Genomic DNA, 21,610 nt, shown 5'->3' on the forward strand with positions numbered 1-21,610 from the left:
ATACTTCTCTGTAAATTTGCAATATGCAATTGTTCCTTTCCGAGGTTGTTAATACTGTAGGATGGAATGTGTTCTGTTTCTGAAAAATTTTCCCTCGTTTAATTGTTCTAAGATGCGGCGACGACGTCGGATTTATGTAGAAGCTAGATAACGTCGCTTTACGGGCCCCGCAGTCGAGGAGCCCCCTGCTCGGTATATATAAATCCGGCACCGAGCGACAGGTGGCGAGACATTTGGAAACTGTACTTACTGTTAAAGAATGCCCTACGTGACAGCCATTTTTATGTACATAACAATGGAAATTTCTTATTGCAATAACTGGATCTTTTACTCTAACAGCATTAAAATAACTAAGCATTATCTCCGGATGGCCCATGGAAATTTTAATGTTTGCAGATTATACTTTCCTACTCTTTTTGTTGGCAGCCTCTCTTTTGTGTATAAAAGATGGCATTATTTAGAAATACTGTTCGTAACCATGCATTACAAAGTGTGTTTCCTCAGTAATGCTTCATTATCAAATCTACTAAGAACAAAATTTATTAAAACCGAATAATTTAAGCTTTACACGCTCTTAAATTTTAGTCTGAAACTGTTGATTTCAAATAATTTACCAAGCAATATTTAAGAGAATGTATACAAAAGCAGAATTTAATAAAATATTAATATATATAAAATTCAGAAGTTGAAAATGCAATATTAAATTGTTTACAATAAATAATTTAGAGGTATTGAAATGTGAGAAATAATAATAAAATTAATTATTAGAAACAAATAAAACTTTGGTTACGCAGCTTTTGGTATTAGAGCAACGATTAGAATAGGATTTTAAAAAACTGCATTGAAATCAACTAAAAGATACGAAGAAATATTAATATTGATAATAATCTAAAGAAGAAAATGTTATGCATGGATCGAACATTACGATTGATTGCAACCTTAAAAACATTTGCAAATTTGCTCATCAATTATACAATCTAACCAAATTCAATTTCTGTTAATCGACAGTAACATTGCATGTTCATTCATCCATTTTTGATCTATACGAATGGGGCATCTTCGCGCAACCAGTTTAAACTATATTTTTGCCATCACTAAATGTACTTCAGCTAGTCGCTATAATAACAATAAAGAAAATTCTGTTAGTAACTTACAAATATCCAATATAATTATACATTTAAAACTCATTAATACTTAAGTAAATTGTTAGTTTCCTCTACTTTTTGACAAACTTATTTTACCATAAATTAAATAAGCTTTGTATGTGAATGCTGAACTTCTTTCTTAATTAATATACTTATAAATTTTCCTCTCAAACTGTTTAGATTTTATACTGTCGACACGGATATTCAAATATTTGTATGTTATTTGCCAACATCCGATGCAATAAATCAATAGCACCTGTTTGCTTATTCAAAATATTAAGTTTTTCTTTTTCCTTTAAAGATTTTATAAGTAAATTTCTATACATAAATTTAGTAATTCTGTCAACTTTAACATTATTTATATAAGTTCTCTACTTTATTTACAATGGACAAATTTTATATATAATTTTTTTTTTTGACGAATAGTAATTTTATGGAAATATTTACTTGTGCGTCTTCAACATCATTTCAATCACTAATAATGGAAGAATTTGATTTTTGTATTTAACATCTTCAATATGAAAACAAATATTACTTTTATAAAAAAAAAAAAATATTAAATATTAACAAGTTTTAGATGTATAATTATATTAAAATTATTAAGTTCTATTAACATAAGTTGAATTAAATATTTTGTTCTGTATCTTTAAAAGAAAATTTGATTTTAATGACATTTTAAATTTCATGTATTTTAAGTAGAGAAGGGAAATTATAAAATTCTGGGAGAGGTGCGGAAGAAAATTTGTAGTCAAACTTCTATATAACATATGACTAACATATAATATGCCATAAAACATAATAAATAATTTAAATTCAAAGCCCTAATAACACGTAATTGCAAAATTTATTAATATTAATGATGGAGTTTTGAAAGAAATTGTTAACTAGTCAGTAAATCTGATGTAATTTGCAACAATATCTTGTGAATAAATCATTATACTGTGTACTTAAATAAAAGTAAAACTTGCAAAAAGTAGTGCGAGGAGTTTGGTGATTCTGAGAGGCAATGTTATAAGGTCATGACACACAAGGCAATTTTTATGGGAGACAAAAAATCTCCCATAACTTGCTGTAAACAATGAGTGCATGTAGATTTATCACAAGTACAGCTCTTGTTTATAACACAAAAAATAAAAATGGAGAATAGCCACTTGTCGACAGTTGATAGGACATGTTTAATTTCATTAATTCAATCATAGGAACCGATTTATGATATAACCACACTATTAAAGAATATAAAGGTACTCAAAGATACATGCTTTCATGCCGTTAACTAAAATTTACGACTACCAAATAGAAATGTCAATTGTATGACTCCGTCAACTTCTCTCCTCGTGTCTGAACATCACCGGACACCAAGAGGTTTTTGTTGCACAGAGACAAGTCTCTGGGGCAAAAAATTGCCTAGTGTCACGGCCTTTAGTGATGCTACGTTCATAGCACTACTGGCTCACAGCGTCAGAAAGTATAACTCACAGAGTTGCCCGACTCCTCGTGCTACTTTTGTCAAGTTCTATTTTCATTTGCTTACTTTGTATTTTGAAATCTTACCAATGCTCAAAATATTCTAGGGCCCTACAAATAAAAAAAAAATAATTTCTACAATATTTTTTGCCTATTGAATTCAGTAATGCTTATGTCTTTAAATACAGAACCAGTCAAGAAGAACATAACAAGTAAAAATAAATTAAAAGATACAATAGAACAAGATAAAACTCAACATCTCAGAACATCATAAATTAACAATCCTGAGAAGTGGAAACACATCCAAGAGTTTCGCAAAATGTTACATGTAAGTATACACAAATTTTAAAAATTTAACTTAAGCATAACCACGTTTTACAAAACCATTTCTTTACGAATTAAAAGGACATGTAAAAGAAATATTAAATACAGATACAGTGATCAATAATAATTAATTACTACTTGAAAAAAAAATGTCATTCTTACATATACATATATTTATATATTGAGATTATTTAATTTCGCAGATTATATTATTTACAGAACAGCAAGCGAAAGAAAAAAAAATGAAAATAATGATAATAATAAAATAAAATGATAAGAATTTAAAAATAAAACATATTCATATATCTTAATTCAATAAGTAACTTTGGCATAAAATAATAATTTATAGCTGTATCCTATTATTTTCTAGTACCATAAAAATATAAAATAAAAATAAATTTACATTATAAACTTTCAATTTCAAATACAAAATTTTCAATTTTATATATGCATATATGTATTATTTATATATATATATAAAGGTAAAACTTTTGCAAAATATAAAGTGCATCAATATAATTTTGCTTTTTAAGCAGAAAATAATTAAATTAATGTTTAAACCAAATATAAAATTATTGAAACTAATTCATGGTTCAATAATTTATATATTTTAATTAAAAGTTATGCCATTATAAGACACATTTTATATAAAATGATGTTATCAATCAACGGGTAAAGTTGAGCATTGTAAATATATATATTTTGTTCCTTTTTATTTTATTTTTTTTATATATATATATATTTTTATAATTTATAAAATGTCTATTAAGAATGCATGTTGTATTTATATTTGTAATGTTATGAAATATTCAGTAAGTATTTTATTTCTAAATACATTTTGAGTATATAAATTTGGAGTAATGTTGTTACACTATACATATGCATGCTGAATACTGAAAAATATTACAAATAAATGCATAATTTTAATATTTTTCTAATTACTAGCAAATGTAAATATTTAATAAGGAAGACAATCCGCTCAGAGCTTAGAGCATAAATGGCAGTAGGAATTTAAATGACAATAAGATTTTGATAGATCTAATTAGATAAAATATGTTAAAATTTCCTATCATGACTTGTGATTTGACGTTAACCACATCAGTCCTTCGTAGAGACCATCTCCAGTGGTTGCGCAGGCTGGTTGCACGTACCAGTTTCTATCTCTGATGCGTGTTAATCCTAATTTTTCTTGTATTTCGTGTGGCTTCATAGCTGTAAAAATTATGATTACATAAATGTTTGATTTCCATCAGATCCTATTAAATTTTGAATCATTATAGATATTACAGCATGCAAATAAAATATTATTGGCATTCACATTCTATAGGATTCAAAGCTTAATCTCTGAATAATGATTTATAATGAACAGAATTATTATTTCACTTAAACTACAATAAAAACTAATTTTCAGATTTATTTTACAGTACCTTTTTAACATTTTTAAATACTAAATAACATAAAAATAACATTAAATAATATTTGTAGTATGTTCTGATTAATCTGAATTAATAAATGAAGGAAAAATTTTTGAGATTAAACTGTCTAGATGTAATGATATGTACAGCAAAAATAAATTAATGAATGTATCCATGTATTGCACAGAACGCAGACAAAATAATATGAAAATTTCATAGAAAATTTAATTTTTCTTTTATTCAAAGCGTATGTTTGGACTTATAGGTTGAACAGGTTAACGAAAACTAGATTACAGAACATCCAGATTAACCAGACTGAACTGCTTTTATACTAAAAAAGTAAATTAACCTGATTTGTTAACAAAGTTTTTAAGTTTTCATATTCACATAATTATAAAATGTTGTATTGATGTCTATCCAGGTAAAAGGATAAATTACATTGACATCATCTTATATGAATTGGTACTTAATACTGTGACCTATCGACTCTTTTTGAGGAAGAACTTTGTGAAATTCTACTTGACACAATAAGAAAGGTAATGAAAACTAATGTGAAGAAGAAGCCTTAAAGTAAAGTATATATTTTTTCCATTTTCAGTGTATTTTTTAGACACTGTACATTTTTCTTTACATTTATTTTTATACAAAGAAAGAAAACAATATATATATATATTTGTAGTAATATGAAAATATTAAAAAAAATACTGTAATGACAGTGTCGTGTGTATCTGGAGCTCGATAGTTTTTGAATCTACTAATGTGAATTAAAAAATACGATTTAAGAAACAATAAAGAATAATGTTGAGAATAAGAACTAAACGAATTTTTGAAAAAAAAAACTTTCGAGTTAATAGAATTTTAGAAACAAAACGAGCTTTATAGCAAATAGATCGCCAGGTTTTAAAGTACAAATACCGTTTATATGAGGATGCATTTTGGGGAACAAGACTATGAAGTNCTCAATTGTTAAAGACTACAGAAAATGTAAATGTATATCATATTACTAAAATATAAATATATGATTCTCAGAACATACCATTTGGTAAATCCTGTTTATTCGCAAACACTAAAATAATGGCATTCCTCATTTCACGATCGTTTATTATCCTGTGAAGCTCTTGTTTGGCTTCGTCGATTCTATCACGATCAGCGCAGTCTACAACAAATATCAAGCCTTGTGTACCTGTATAGTAATGTCTCCACAAAGGACGAATTTTATCTTGACCACCAACATCCTATTATTAAAAGTAAACATTTTAAAATTAGAATAAGACAAATAAAGCAATATAGCAATTGATGTTAAAATAAAAATTAGGAGTTAATATATATATATTTTAAAGTAATGCAACCTAATTATTTGGTTATAATATCATACAAATACACAAGCTTCCGATAATCAAATGAAGCCAATAATTTCAATCATATTCATTTTACTTGGAAATAATGAATTAAAAAAACGATAATAAAATTATTATATATAAACTCTAAAACTAGATAGTTTCACATATTTATGTAATATTAAATATGTATACAAAGTACACTTATATAAAATATATATTTACTTTAGTCTATTAATAAAATTATTAGTTTCCCAGTTATCAAAATATATTCTCTCCATATTCCTTTCAAAATATAATTTAAAATCTACTTTAATTAAACCTTTATCTAAAGACATTATCAATATTAGAAAATTGCATCAGAAATTTTTAAATATTACATGATTCAATACTGAATTATCAAGATATTAGTCCTTGAAGTAATGAATGATTAATGAGCTATTACCACTATATTTGCAACAACCAGTTGTTTATAATGCAATGTGGGTTTATTCAATTATCAAAAAGTATGATGGTAGTTCATTAATTCACAAGTTATATAATTAATTTACATTTTACCTTAAAATATCGAATTAACGTGTGTTTTTATAAATCATCATAGAAGTTACGGGGTGAAATAATTATCATTTTTTATTAGGGAAACTCATTTTATATTTTATCCTTATAGAGTTTCTAAATATGCTTATGTTATTATTTTATTTTTATGTTATTATTTAAGGATTTTCACATGATTCTAAATTTTTGCATATATGACTTTAATAAGATAAATCACAAAGATTTAAACTGATGTATTTGAATCACTCATACATATACATACAGTATATAAACATACTAGTTTGGCATTTATACAGATTACATTGTTATAATATTACTTATAAATTATATGTAACATCGTATATTCCTCTGATATTATGTCAAAAAGTAGTTATGTAAAAATTAATTCTAAGAAAATATTTACTTAATTCTCATTTTTATGCAGGTTATACAAATTATGTATCATGTGCATATTCTGTTTTATATATGTATATATACAGTATTTAATTTAAATGTTTATAAAGCACTGGTTTCTACAGTTATTAAATGTTTAATGAATTCCAAATTATATACATAGATAAAATATTTGATGTATATTAATTTTGGTTATCATTTAAATTATTATTTTTGGCTTTTGTATGCAGTGACAGCTGAAAGAAGGTTGCGAGTTGCTTTAAAGCAACACTCACTTTATTTTATGGCAGTGATCTGGAACCTAAACCACCATAATAGCAATAAATGCCTATATTCTAAAATAAAGAATTTTTCACTTATTCTGATCAAAATGGCTTTATATTTTTAAAGGGTGTACGCAGAAACTAGTTTATAAACTATATTCATTGCGGTTGTTATCCAATTTATTTTTTTACTTGAAATATATATTTTTTTGGAAATGCCATTATTTGCAATGCATATTGTAAAATTATTATTAACAGTACATGCTAATTGTATTTCATACAGCTAACAGCATAATTAGTACAGTAGAGCCTCGAAAACTCAGCCTAATGTGGACCGAAGGGTGGCCGAGTTTGTGAAAATGCCGGGTTATCGGGAATGGGTTAAAAAAGGATAAGTATGCATGTTTCCTCAGAAAATATTGTACTATACTTGTATGTATTGTTTGCTTGAGAATACAACAGAGAATAAACTGCCCAAATACCCTTAAACAAAGGAAAAGTACATCCTTTATGAAGGCATAGAGCCTACATGAAAATGAAAATTAATGAATACACTGTGTACAGTAATTTACTTGATAAGACAGACCTCAGAAAAATACTTTATGAGGCATAAAGCTGTCTATGATGAAAATTAATTATCTAAGGGTATTTTTGCCCTGCCAAGGTGTGGCCGAGTTATCCGAAGTGCCGAGTTTTCAAGGCTCTACTGTATTAATAAGTCATATAGAATTTCTGAATATCTCAATAAAGTATCAAAGTATGTACACCTCACAAACAGAATATTTAATAATTTTAGAGTATTATATATATGCTTTATAAACTATATTCTACACTTTAATCATAAAACCTTAATTAAAAATTATTGTAAAATAAGTCTCATTTTCTCATGTATTACTACAAAGTTGATTATTTAGTTATAAAAGAAAATCTAGTATAATGATAAATCTAATAGTTTTTTCATAGAGCTCTTTTTACCTTACGAACACTAAAGGGAATATTTTTCCATGCCCATTACAGATTTAGCTGGGCACACAATGGGATCGGTTAGATAATGAAAGATAGGACCCACCATATCTGGAATAGACTGTGCACAAAAAATTCTCCAGATTCTAAACCCAAATGTAAGATGGGATTCCAGAATAGCAGGATAATGTCTATTTTCTCGGATTTCATCCAATAAAATTTGTTCATTTTTTAATATATTTTTTATATATGGAAAGTGTTTATTTTATATAAAATGAAAATAATGTATTTGTAAATAAAGCAGATCACTATTCACTTTTCTATAAGTTCTAAACCAAGATTTTTCAAACAGTAGAGAAATATCAATATTGAAAAAACATTTTTTCTAATAAATATCATTTTTAATTCATTTTATTTTCTTTCAATTTGCAATTTTTTAACTTTCACATCCAATTTATGTTAATTGTAACGTTTATTAAGATTTTAATTTATGTTGTTAGCAAAGGTTCAATCACATACAATATCCTGATTAAAAACTGAACTTTAAATCCTTCGTATTTCAAAGGGATGATGGAAAAAAAAAAACCCTAGAACCCTAGTCAAATCAAAGTAATCAAAATATTTTTTAAGTAATGTTTTTAAATATATAACCTGTATCCTATTCAACTTCATAAATTCCAAAGTAGATGAATTTTATAAGTTTAAATCAAAGCGTATCTTTGAATTAATACTTTAATAAATTAAATGATCAATTATGACTCATATAGTTTCATTTCTATCTTAATTTCGATATTTAACTTCCTTATTCATTTGTAATATATTTATTATGTGTACGTTTAAGTCTTTTGTTAATTGGCATTGATTAATTTGCAATTATACTTTATTATTTGATTCAGCTGTAAAAGATTTGTTATAACAACAAATCTTTTACAGAAATATTAATAAACAAAACTGAATGTATATTATTGTGACATTGTCACGATGCAGGCTGCAATTTTTAATCATATTTTAATTAAAAAGTCATGTGTCTTCTGGTCTGGTCTTAATACAGTTAATCAGGATTTCCGACCCCTAAGCTTTACATATCTGGTCTTTATTTTCATCTATCTAACTCTGTTCTCAAGATTAACAAAGGACAGACAGACAGACAGACAACAGGGGGGAATGTAAAGGTCTTCAATTTGAAAATTATAACCCAAATATATTGGATTCATGTTGTAAAGTAATAAGACAAAATTAAACAAAACCAACGTCGTATAGTGCGAGGAGTTTGGTGATTCTGAGAGGCAATGTTATAAGGTCATGACACACAAGGCAATTTTTATGGGAGACAAAAAATCTCCCATAACTTGCTGTAAACAATGAGTGCATGTAGATTTATCACAAGTACAGCTCTTGTTTATAACACAAAAAATAAAAATGGAGAATAGCCACTTGTCGACAGTTGATAGGACATGTTTAATTTCATTAATTCAATCATAGGAACCGATTTATGATATAACCACACTATTAAAGAATATAAAGGTACTCAAAGATACATGCTTTCATGCCGTTAACTAAAATTTACTACTACCAGGTAGAANCCCCTGAAAACCAGCAAACAGAAGAAAGGAATACCAAAAACTAAGAAAAAAATAAACGTCTACTAGTAATATAGTCAAATCGTCAAATAAGAGAATGAAAGAAGGTTCCAAAACAGAAGATGAATCATGTTCTCATGCAAAAAAAAAAAAAAAAAAAAGGAACAATTTTAATCAAGTATTGTGTCGATAATTGCAGACGTTGAAATATATCATAACAGATTGGTCAGATTTTAATTAAGATAATTAACTGAAACCAGCAAACAAAAAGATATTAAGTACATTATAGTGCATTACTTATTATTTTATTAGATAAATAAACTGAATAGAATCATACGACGTTAAACTTTACGCGATTTTCTTCAAAGTTATGAAACCTGTTTAACTCTATTTTGAGACAATTTTTAATTAAATATATTAAACGTGTTTAAAACTATATTAAAAAATTGATATAAAATTCAGAACATACATACCCAAACATTAAATTTAACATTTTTATATGACACAGTTTCTACATTAAATCCAACAGTAGGTATAGTTGTAACCGAATGGCCGAGTTTTAACTTGTACAGAATAGCTGCTTGTAAAAAGGAAATTAATGACACAACAGTATTATTTACATATTAATCTTATTTTAAAAAAAAACTTAAATAATATCCAACTTCTTAAGAATTACGCATTTATAATTAATAAAAATCGGTTTCCTTACTTGTTTTACCAGCTGCGTCTAATCCTAACATTAAAATTCTCATTTCTTTATTTCCAAATATCTTTGACAACAACTTCCCCATCTCTTCTCGGTAAGCAATTCGAGATAGTAATCTAACACCATTAAAAAAGTAATAAAGATTAAATTGCATTACCAGCGTGTATTTAACGTTATAGTAAAATTCCCATAGAAAATTAAAAATAATAATAATAATACCGACAAAATTGCAATCATTTCAATACTTTTACAGAGCTAGAAATTAAGTAAAATTATTTAAATGGACTGAAAGGAGAATCAGACATTTCGTAGATTATTTTAATAGATACTACTCTTGCGATTGTTTTCTATTGTATGAGAACGTTGTCCTTGAATGTTAATAATAAAACGAAATCATTCCTTGTTATCAACACATTTAATTAACAATCAGCTTCCTTCAGCATAAAAGTAATGGATATAATTTGTTTAATATACAAATTTACACATAAATAGTTTAGACACAACACCTACGCCACATCAAATTGTATGAAAAAATGAAAATAATTAATACAAACATTTTAAATAAATAAAAAACTTAATATATATACTTAATGCTCAAAAAAAATTCAATTTATAAATATCTTCTAATTCTATTAGACAGTATATGCAGTAACAAACATTAAATTTTCAGAATGATCGTATTAAAAACTATAACAATAAATAACTTAAAAAAGAAGAAAAAAAAGGGGCATAAATAAATCAACCTGCAGGAAAATTCACATCCTCCTACAGAAAAAATGATGTAAAGAATTTCTTGCCTAACTTTGTATGCCCTTGGAATTAAAGGGCATCTGCCTACTCTTCTTACCTGTAGCTACGTAACTGCTATTATTTTTTTTCCTCCTCCTCTTTTTTTTTAAAATAACAACCAACACAATGAGACGTTTTTAAATAAAACAAATAAATAAATTTTTGAATTTTCAACAAAAAACTGACCACCAAATAATATATACCTGTTAATATAAACAAAAATACTATCAGTTTGTGCTGCTGACCCATATTTTACAGCTGAATTGTCATTACCGTATCTTGTTTAAAAAAAAAAAAAAAAAAAAAAACGGTTACAGAAATATTTTTCTGATTTTTATCATATCACATACTAGAAAAACAAACTGATTATTATTATTTATTATAATTTTTAAAGGATATTTAATATAAAATTTTCAGGTAGAATGATTATCGTAGTTTAAATCCACTATTTCTTAAATAATAGTAATTAAAAATTTATTTTAAAACGACTTATCGTTTGATAAAAAACCGAAATAATTAATTTGCGTCTTTAAAATTCTTTCAGAAATTACTACTATTAACAAAACAGAGAGACTTGTTATGCTTAATTTTAATTTAAAATTTTAGACGCAAGTATGGTAAGTATATCCGTATCAGTAAAATAACATTTTTCTTTGCTTATGAAATACTTTAAAATGTCAAAACATATTGCTACATATATTCATAATGCTTTTAAAAATATTATATACATGCAAAACTTTCCTTATTTATGTATTATAAACTGTTTTGAGAAATAAACATTCTATATATTAATGGCGCGCAGTTTATTTCTAAACTACGCACCATTAATATATAGGATTTTTATTTCTCAAAACAGTTTGTAATACATAAATAAGTTTTGCATGTATATAATATAAGCTATACTTTCTAATATAACTCATGCTACAAAACACATTTAAATTAAATACTAAGTTTTTCTTTAAGGCTGTGATACCGTTTGACTGTAATAACACTACTTCAACGGGTTTTGATATAGTTTCTGACTTATCCTTAGCTCATTAATAATACATAAATAGTATATATTTCAATTAAGAAGCATAAACAAAACCAAAAAATGCTGCTGATTTTATTCTATAAGTCCCATAATGTCTACAGCGCGCTAGCAAGGTGCGTTATTCAATAATCTATCAATCATTCTATAATAAATTTTCGATCAGCTCGATTACCAGAATAAATCGTAATTTATATTATTAGTCATTTCCTCTATAGTATTGAAAAATAAATAAATTTCAAATTATATAATTCTTACAAAATTTAATATTCCGTAAACTTAATGCAATATCTACTCGTGGAAGAAATATTACTACGTACGCGCATATCAAATAACCGGTAGCAATTTCTCATTCAACAACTGGATATCTATGAGCATGAAACTACATTATTTATAAAAGTTTTGTAATCGTAAAATAATTCTATGGATGAATTGGCTAAAATAAAGATATTTTATGCACTTTAATAGTTCGTGCAGCAAATCTCGTATTAAAAAAAAAATTGGTTTTTTTACTATTATTTAATAATATTTAATACTACTTCCCTCCCATCTAAGAAGCTATTTATTAATCTAAAAATAATGTTTATTTCTTCATATAATTTTTAAACTAAATATCTTGTGTCTAAGTAGTTTAAATATTATAATGAAACAAAATTAGCAAACGTGTTCTAATTCTCTTCACTTTGCTTCTGTAGATAAAAACAGGATGTATCTTAAAAAATGTTAGACGTAGATTAATTATATCTTGACTGTTTCTGAGGAGATGATATTTATCTTATATTCTATATTATTTAATGCATATTCTTTACATTAAAAATTAAAAGATGTTAAAGTGATATTTAATCTTGTGGTTTAAAATTAAAAAGAGTTTTAATAATAATTAATTATTTAAAAACAAACAGGCCTTACATATTAGATTTATATTCAAAATATTCTACCCGAAGAACTGAAATTATAATTAATTCTAAGATGTTTGCACTTTTTCCTAAATATGATAAATACAAGTTGACCCCCCTATAACACTGTTGATAATTCCGTGTTATATGAATTCCATGTTGTATGAGTCACTTGGATTTTACAAATTCGCGAGCCATTCACAGCTGGGCACACGTATTTGTAAAATCCAAGTGACTCATACAACATGGAATTCATATAAAACGGAATAATTAACAGTGTTATAGGGGGTCGACTTGTACAAAGAATTTTTATTCTAAATATGGTATAAATATTTACAGTAAAAATCCTTGTTATAATTAAAACAAAAATACATAATTGTATAAAAAAAACAGGATCAAAATTTTAAAATACAGTAAAATCATCTTATTTATTTATAAAATTCAATATGTGAACATATGCGTAAACAATAAAGTTATAAAATATTTTATCATGTTAAAATACTCAAGAATTCGTAATATTTAAAAGTTATACACTGACGCAATATTAAATGTGGAATTATCAAGTTAAAAAGAAAAAAATCAGTTTATTGCTAATGTTAGGCATGGACTGTAGAAACTAGAATCAATTCCCTCTGTTATGATTAAGATTTTATCCACAATGAAACTGACTTTCGAGTGACGGGAAATCATCTAAATCCATATATGTGTTGTTTTGTTATGTCATTTTGAAAAGATACAAGTACATTTGTAATTATTTACAATTATCACTGTTGAATTTTCTTTTTAACAGTAAAATTGATTCTACTAGGTGGGAAATAAATTCTGTAAGTTGCAAAAACAATCTAATTAGATTAATATTAACCAAATTATATCAATATCAATTGGCCTATAATAAAATTTGTTTTGTCATACATCATTTTCATTTAATGTTGCAGTTCCCAAGAATGTATTAATGACATTAACCCCTGTATTCACAAACACGAGTTAGAGTTAAATCTCGAGTTAATCAATCACCATTTGCTTTACTTTTAATACGTGAACACTTATTGAATAACTTTTAACTCTAACTCTATGTTGGTGAATACAGGGGTAAGTAAGGGCTTGCTGCATTTATCTGGAGTTAGACCATTTCCTATCATCCACATAAGTCTGTCCCACCTAAATTCGTATAAATACATTTATTCGTATTTATGTGGATTTAGATGATTTCCTATCATTCACATTACTTTCACAGTAGTATGTATAGTATACTAAATTGAATTTTATGGTGTTTTCTTATTAAATATTTGTTTAATGCTTCAATTAAGCATCCTTACAGTAAAATTACATCATATATTTGAAGTATAAATGCCAAAACGGATAATTAATATCGAAATATTAAAATTTTGTTTTTAAATACATTTCCAGTTAAATATCAATAAGAATTTGAAAACCTTTGACATTTTCTGTTTCACATCAGTAGACAGCCACAAACAAAACCTTTTTTAACCAGTAATTGAACTTAAACTAAACTTCCAAACGTTTTCGGCCTTCGTCAAGGCCTGCTTCGGGTAATGAACTAGACTGGCTTCCAAGTTGGACCGTTAGAACGATTATCTACAAAGTCGGTTTAGTTCGTTACCTGAAGCAGGCCTCGGCGAAGGCCGAAAACGTTTGGAAGTTTAGTTTAATTTCAATTACCGGTTAAAAAAACATTTCGTTTGTGGCCGTTTATTTCTCACTCCAGTATTTCTGAAAATAAGACCGTTATTTCACATCAGTAGCGCATACAGCTTCGTGGGTCCCGGTCAAATTTGAACTAGGGGTGCCACGTACGGGATCGCTTCCTTATAAAAAAGATCGGTCGGGCAACCGGGCAATTGCCCTTTCTGCCCATAAGATAACGAGCCACTGTCGCATTTGTAAATTCCAAACACTTTATAAAATGAGATTTAAGAAATTAATTATATTTAACATCCTTTTTCTTTTTGAAAATGTGTTTCTTGATATCATTTTATTTTTTTTTTTTTTTAAAAACCAAAGAATTTTTCAATTTTACACATTTGGAGTTCTCAGAATAATTTTTGTGTTACACAACTTCAAATATTTTCAACTGATATCACGTGACTTCTAATTTAAACGAATCATTTTCTTTGTAACTTAATAAGTGTTTATTTGTATTCGATAATAATAATTTCGCGTTAAATTTCATAAATATATTAAAGAATTAGAACTGAAACATGGTGAATAAGTGCGTAACTGCCCTACACCGGTAGTGGTAAAGGATAGTAATTTAAATATTGCGGAGGATAAATATAATACGTGCATTTATCAAATGATTATATGCAATTGACGGAATGTTTGGTGTAATAAAAAAAAAATACTTACCATAAATTTATAAATTTTACAATATGCGAAAATACGAACATGAAAACAACACTTTTACCTATTTCTTAACTAGATCGTAAGTGCCGAATTAATCCGTAACGGAAATCGTAAATTGACCAAATGTAGCCCAAATGTAAATTAAATTCCTGGTTATTAATCTAATTATATTTGTTAAATTATTTTATATTACTTAATTACGATTATTATTTTAATATTACTTAAATTAATTATTTTTGTTTATTTTAAAATAACGTATGTATAATTTTAGAAGGTAATATAAAATCTCGACAAAATTAATTGGCATAACTAATTATGCTCAATATTTTATTTAATTTGTATTAAAATTAATAAAAATAAAACGTCTGGTTTCAAATGTTATATATTGCCGAGCGGTCAAGATGGCAGCCTACCGCTCTGGGGGACCCGGGTTCGAATCCGAACAGGTCGAAAAATCCCCAGGAATTTTTCGGGGGGTGGTCCATTTGAATATGTCGGGCCCCGTCCCTCACCACCCGGCAGCCCCATTGTGGGCCTGGCCGAACCCATAATGGGCTGGCAAAAAAAGGCCCTCTTAGTGCCCACAATGCGGAAAGAGTTAAAAAAAAAAGTAGAAAAAAAAATATGGCGGTATAAGTTTTCTATTAGAAAGGGTCGACTCGCCCCACCAGTGGCCAAGCGGATCCGTTCCCTGAATACTGGGAGTTTGTTTGGTCGTGTCTTTGCGCCTCGCCAAGACGGGCTGGCCACGTGGCTTTTTCCGGGTTTTCTCCACGTCTGTAACGCCTGAATAGGGGCCAGTTACCCTTAAAAGACCTCCCGGAAGGCATTATTCCCCGCTTAACGACCATGAAAAACGCATACAACTACTATTACATGACAATTGCGTCACACGGAGCGATATAGACTAGAAGCTCGTACCAAACTAACCGATACAAGGGCCAACTCGGTTTCTTTCTCGAAGAGATCGTATACTGTACATGAATGGACGAGGCGTTAGCCTGAGGCACTGGGGAAATTTGGCTTTGCGTCCGAGTTAACAACCTCAAGAATTTTTTTTAATAAGTCTATCCAGGATAAATCAAAGAAGTTCCTCACTTGGCCGTCCATATTGGACCCGAAAAAAGGCACAGTAGTGTCTATAGGCACAGGACTGAAAGAGTTAAACGTGGGTGATCTGCCGAGGTGGAAATGACTCCCGGAAGGACTTTCAATGGAAAATTGGCTTATATTTAGGAGTTAGGAACGGGAAGAAAATCCGGAAAACTCCACTTGGCCCCAGCCCTTTGGTGAAGTGCGTACCCACGACCAGTGTTAAGTGGTTTTAACCACTCGGCCACTGATGGGATTGACAAAATAAAATGAAAAGACTAGAAATGAAGTGTGAAATGAAGCAGAAGCCATTCTTCTTATTTTGAATCTCTTCATTTATTTTATAATCAAAAGAATAAATTTACTGAGAATTTTTTTCTTAATATCTAGATATCTCATTTTCTTTATAATTCAATACGTTAAAACACGTGAATTTTTGTTGCTGTCTATACCAATTCAGAATTTTGAAAGCTGCAATAAATTGTTTCATTTGTAAATATTAATATTTAACAAATAAAATTTTAAATATCTTTTGAATGATAATTAATATTAAATACATTCACTTACATTGTTTTCTTTTCTTAATTTATTCCTCGTAATTAATTTAGTGTTAAATGACATTTTTCTTTGGCCATATTTCAAAGTCCGATACCATTTCTGGATGGCAATGACCGATTTACATTGCTTTTTCTTAAATGCTACCAGGAGTAATGTTGCGTTATTCTGAAAGTTTTGTTGTGTTTGAAATGCTTCCTGGTGCATTTCATTTTCATTATTAGGAGAAATATTTTCTATTTTGGTTTCATCTTCCTTGTCCGAAATACGCTCATCTTCTTCTGGTATCACATACAAAACAGTATTTTTATTATATTGCAATTTGCAGAACAACTTTTGCAAAGACTTCATTGACTCTTTATTATCTTTTATATATTTATCTTGAATAGCTTTTAAGGCAGTAATTCTAGTTACGTCTGCATTATGTAAGACATGTTTTCTGTATTGATTCACAATGAACCATTTCTGTATGGATTTCGCAGCTTTCGATCTTTGGATATCTAACAACATATATTTATATTAATTAATACTACATTAGAATTATTTTTAAAATATTTTATCTTTTCTTACCATGAAGTGTACTCATGTCTATCATTGATGAATTAATCAATTAAAAAGAAAAAAATTACTGTCTAAGAGATCTGTCAAGAATTTTTCTGAAACAAAAGACTAATTGTGAAGCATGAAATTGTTTTAAAAATATACTCATTGTTGATTTCTTCATTTTTATAAAATATAACTAATGCAATTCGTCAATATTTTTATATAAATATAGAATAGCATACTTTGAAATTCTTCAGTTGAAGTACTCCAATTTAGCTCTGCACTCGATTTAGTGCGGTTTCGGAGACAAACAAACGGTGGTGCTAAATCGAAGTTTGACTATAACTTATGATACAAAGGTAGATGCTATATAGACAACTCTCTATACATAAGAGTAACTATATCTTGTCGGATGAACGATGTAGTTAGTGATGATGCAGTTAGCGACAGGATCGAATCCAGGTATCGAAAAACTCCAGCAATTTTTCACTTTATTCTAGATAAATCAGGCATTTTCCCTCACCACTCGGTCAAACCTGGCCGAATTTCAAGCGCCTGGCAATTCTATCCCATCCAGGATAAGGAATTTGGGCGGTCTATACCCTCTAGAAACTTTTCGGACGTGGTTCATCCGAGACAGTGGTTCAATTCCTCACAACCCGGTCGCTCCATTGTGGTCCTGGTCGAACCCGTAATGGGCTTGCTAATAGAGGCCCTCTTAGTGCCCACAGGGGCGAATGGAGTTAAATAAATAAATAAAAAAAAGTGACCAAGCGGTTCTGTTTCCTGATCACCAGGACGGGCTGGCCACGTGGAGTTTTCCGTTTAGTCCATTTAATTTTTACAAAATGCGGAAGTCACTAAGAGCGGTAGTGCCTATGTTGGATATAATTCAAAAACCCTCCTACTGCCCACAGCTTAAAAAAATCACTGTTTAGAAATCTAAAATATCCTTTATTCTTAAGATTATAAAATGTATAGATATTTTATAGAATAGTCACGAATTCAATCGATATTGGATACGCTTTGAATTAAATCAGATTCATAGTATAATGTCACTGGGCATCGAATAGGAATTTTTTTCTTTTTTTTACTCTCTTCGCACTGTGGGCACGAAAGATTCTTTTTGGCATTCTCATCATGGATTCAGCCGGGTCCAAAATGGGAGAGGACGAGAACGAGACCTGACATATAAAAGTCACAAAGTTATGTTCGATATATAGTAGAATAACAATGGCTCCGGAAGAACCCGGGTATAGTATACAATATTGAATACTGGTTTTAGACTTTTTTAAAACTCTTTCAGTCCTGTGGGTACTAAGAGAGCCTCTTTTAGCAAGCCAATTATGAGTTCGGCCAGGTCCACAATGGGTTTACTCTGAAAAATTTCAGAGCATTGCATTTTTGATCCATCCGGATTCGATCCCGGGTCCTCCAGAGCGATAAGATGTCACCTCGATTCGGCCGTCACTGGTTTTATAGGGATGTCAGAGAGACAGGGTTCGAGTTCGAGTAGAACTCTCGGAATTTTTATGGATTATCTGTTCCGTAATATGTCGTCTCCCGTCCCTCACCACCCGGCTACCCCATTGTGCGCCTTGCCGAATCCATAATGGGCTTGCTAAAAGAGGCCCTCTTAGGGCGAAAATAGTTTTTAAAAAATGTCAAAAATTAAATAATAATTAAATATAGAACTTTTTCAAATTATAATTAAAAAATTATATTCATAATATTTTACAGTTTAAATTGAAAACGGTAAAAACTCCAATTGTTTAATTTCTTAAAATTAAGAATTAATTAACAACGATTAAGCGGACAGCGCCTCTAGCGGTTAAATGTAGAATTAAAGTACGAAGGTGAAGTCGAGGAGGTTTGGATATCTGTTGGCAAAATAAATAATATTTTACGTATGAAATGGCAATAAGTTTTCGAAATCCTCTAAAGGAAAGAACTTACGATTATTTATTCGAAAATCCCCAGGATAAACCATGCATCGAAAATGTTTTTTATTGGACATTAAAAGGATCTATAGTAGGTAAGGAGGATGAAGCGTGCTATTATTTTAAATATTTAATCGGTTTCCAAGTATGTTTATGGTTTAAATTACAGGCTTATCAAGCTATAATACATAAACATAAATGTAACACGCAGTGATGCCAACTTAGGGTTTTCCCCCTAAATTTCCCCTATCCTGCTAAATTTAGGGGGAAAATGTAGTCGATGTTGCCAGATACGTGAGGATAAAATCCTGAACAAAATGATATTTTTCCCATAAGATACTGGAATGCTTCAGTCCCAGGATGTGAATGTCTGATAGAAATAGATTTAAAATTGGAAAAATAAAAAGACGCTTCATTGTAGGAACAACTCTTAGAATAAAGTCCTACGATACGGGACGTCTGGTGACCCTATCCGTATTTGTTATGAAGTTTCGGCGATCGGGAGGAACTTCCAAAGGTTGCGTGACTAGCGACTGTTCTTGCGGCGAGATTCGGAACGTTGCTTCGTCGTAGAATGCTTTTGCTCCATCTGTGCGCTAGAGTGAAAATTTGTTTCTCTGGATCGTCGAAAGACTATTTTTTTTGACGTGTATTGTACCTGGAGCAAAACTATTTGGGGAAGTTGTTCTGGTACTTTTTGGTTAACGGGATGCCAGCTGATATGTACAGCAATGGGTAAGATTCAAGCTCTGAAAGAGGGATTTCACATCACCCCAGAATTGTCTTCACGAGTCTCCAAAGTTCAGTTTTTAATACGTATCGGTATACGGCCTATTCTACATGCTTCACATGTAGATGCACGCTTTGGTGCTTGCTATCGCTTGCATTTCAGCATCCGTGTGGGGGCGAGCCACTAAAACTATATAACATCGAGTATTCTGTGAACAGTCGAGTGGGGGTACTCGAAGCTGGCACAGTTGAGTGGGCTAAATTGTTAAATGCGATAGACTTTTGTGATCGTCTTCTGGCATCCCATTAACTGAAAAGTACCATCATTTTAGTTTTTAGAGTGAACTCTGTTAGTTTTAGGTGTTGTTCCAGGTCTGTTCAGGGGTTTTATATTGGTAACACTGCTTTTAGTTTATTTATATATTTATAGTACATGTGAGTAAATTACCTAAAAGTAACTTCTATTTTTACATTAATGCAACATAGACCTTTTAAACAGACACAGACATTTAATAATGTACACAGGATTTCATGTATTGCTAAATACATCTGCAATGCCTTTGTGTAGATTATTTACTTGTTTTGTATAAGGCAAAAAATAAATATGTGCAATTCCTAATTACAATGATGATGTTAGAAATGGTCGAAGCCATAAGAAATACAAAATACAAATAAAAGCATAATGCTGGTTTGTTTATAGGCCTTAACTGTTTTATGAGTAAGATTTCCCACACAAAAATCTGTTTAGATATGCTCCTAAGAATAACATTGTGGGAATATCCTTCTATAATGTATCACAGTTGACAAAGTCTTTATTGATGGATACACATGTATCTGTGATGTAATGACAGATAGGACCTTGGGTAGGGTGGAAGATTGAAATAGCATCAACCCTAGAACGTTCTAAAAGTTAATAAGGTGGCCGATCCGTAATTATTAGTTTTAAAGTAGGGCTGGTGCAATTTGTAGTAAATATCAATGTTTCTTAAAGAGAGAAACAAGTTTTAATTAAATCTATAACATATAAGAGGTAGAGAATGCACAAAAAAGTATGAAGCATACAGTAGTAAGAGGGAAGAAGAAGGATATTCCCTGTATTGGAATGGTATTACCTCAGAGGGATAATGTAAGTACGAAATATGATATATAATTAGGGAATTCGATCCCGGTCCTTATTTCTAATCTCGGGATTTCGGGATTATACTTAGTCGATTCCGGGATTATTTCGGTATTGAGGGTTAATAAAAAATAAGAAAATCTTACAGAAATCAACAAATCAAAATTTAGACAAAAATCAACATATTTTACAGTATACACCTAGCTAATTTAATCACTCTAACTAATCAGACTCAGAGTCAGACTAACCAGACTTAAAATCACTCAGTCTTCATGTTAAATTTATTCTTTTTTAAGCATCACTGAGATCTCTTTAAACTCACATAAATTGAAAAAACCTTTATGTAACAAACTATGCAAATAAACGTTGAAAATTAACAAAAATCTCTCTTAACATCGACTAAATAGACT

The 21,610-nt window shown here is 29.2% G+C and overlaps 3 protein-coding genes across 6 annotated transcripts in view; 1 reads left to right on the forward strand and 2 right to left on the reverse strand.

The window, feature by feature from the left end:
- Positions 1-3,547: 3,547 nt before the first annotated feature.
- Positions 3,548-15,339, reverse strand: LOC111631769 (ADP-ribosylation factor 6-like). Of its 3 annotated transcripts, none has more exons than XM_023376077.1 (5): positions 15,228-15,315; positions 10,149-10,268; positions 9,913-10,016; positions 5,385-5,583; positions 3,548-4,145 (listed from the first exon to the last, which is right to left on the reverse strand). In XM_023376077.1, the coding sequence occupies exons 2-5, from the start codon at positions 10,228-10,230 to the stop codon at positions 4,003-4,005; spliced, it is 528 nt and encodes a 175-aa protein (XP_023231845.1). In that variant the 5' UTR covers positions 10,231-10,268; positions 15,228-15,315; the 3' UTR covers positions 3,548-4,002. The 3 variants fall into 3 exon arrangements, with proteins under 3 accessions (XP_023231845.1, XP_023231846.1, XP_023231844.1); XM_023376078.1 differs by lacking the exon at positions 15,228-15,315 and adding an exon at positions 10,365-10,543 and having other exon boundaries at positions 10,149-10,261; XM_023376076.1 differs by having other exon boundaries at positions 3,550-4,145; positions 10,149-10,261; positions 15,228-15,339.
- A 1,313-nt stretch (positions 15,340-16,652) lies between these two features.
- LOC111631785 lies at positions 16,653-18,034 on the reverse strand. 2 transcript variants are annotated; one of them, XM_023376096.1, is made up of 4 exons: positions 17,657-18,034; positions 17,442-17,540; positions 16,884-17,371; positions 16,653-16,787 (listed from the first exon to the last, which is right to left on the reverse strand). In XM_023376096.1, the coding sequence occupies exons 2-4, from the start codon at positions 17,464-17,466 to the stop codon at positions 16,773-16,775; spliced, it is 528 nt and encodes a 175-aa protein (XP_023231864.1). In that variant the 5' UTR covers positions 17,467-17,540; positions 17,657-18,034; the 3' UTR covers positions 16,653-16,772. The 2 variants fall into 2 exon arrangements, with proteins under 2 accessions (XP_023231864.1, XP_023231863.1); XM_023376095.1 differs by lacking the exon at positions 17,657-18,034 and having other exon boundaries at positions 17,442-17,569.
- A 1,194-nt stretch (positions 18,035-19,228) lies between these two features.
- LOC111631784 (NADH dehydrogenase [ubiquinone] 1 alpha subcomplex subunit 11-like) overlaps positions 19,229-21,610 on the forward strand; it is a 14,570-nt gene continuing 12,188 nt past the window's right edge. The window contains exon 1 of the mRNA XM_023376094.1: positions 19,229-19,449. Coding sequence (XP_023231862.1) covers positions 19,329-19,449 — 121 coding nt within the window. The 5' untranslated portion in view covers positions 19,229-19,328. The remainder of the gene's footprint in view (positions 19,450-21,610) is intronic.

The sequence above is a fragment of the Centruroides sculpturatus genome, unplaced genomic scaffold (genome assembly GCF_000671375.1).
Source record: "Centruroides sculpturatus isolate CEXI.00-Female unplaced genomic scaffold, Cexi_2.0 scaffold758, whole genome shotgun sequence".
NCBI classification, from domain to species: domain Eukaryota; kingdom Metazoa; phylum Arthropoda; class Arachnida; order Scorpiones; family Buthidae; genus Centruroides; species Centruroides sculpturatus.

Excerpts from the sequence above, each read along its gene's own strand:
- LOC111631785 (XM_023376096.1), bottom strand. The coding sequence starts at position 17,466 with ATGATAGACATGAGTACACTTCATG. Across the intron at positions 17,372-17,441 it reads AGACATGAGTACACTTCATG|ATATCCAAAGATCGAAAGCT; the intron begins GTAAGAAAAGAT and ends ATATGTTGTTAG.
- LOC111631769 (XM_023376077.1), bottom strand. The coding sequence starts at position 10,230 with ATGGGGAAGTTGTTGTCAAAGATATTTGGAAATAAAGAAATGAGAATT. Across the intron at positions 5,584-9,912 it reads ATGTTAAATTTAATGTTTGG|GATGTTGGTGGTCAAGATAA; the intron begins GTATGTATGTTC and ends TTTTAATAATAG. Across the intron at positions 4,146-5,384 it reads TAAACAGGATTTACCAAATG|CTATGAAGCCACACGAAATA; the intron begins GTATGTTCTGAG and ends TAATTTTTACAG.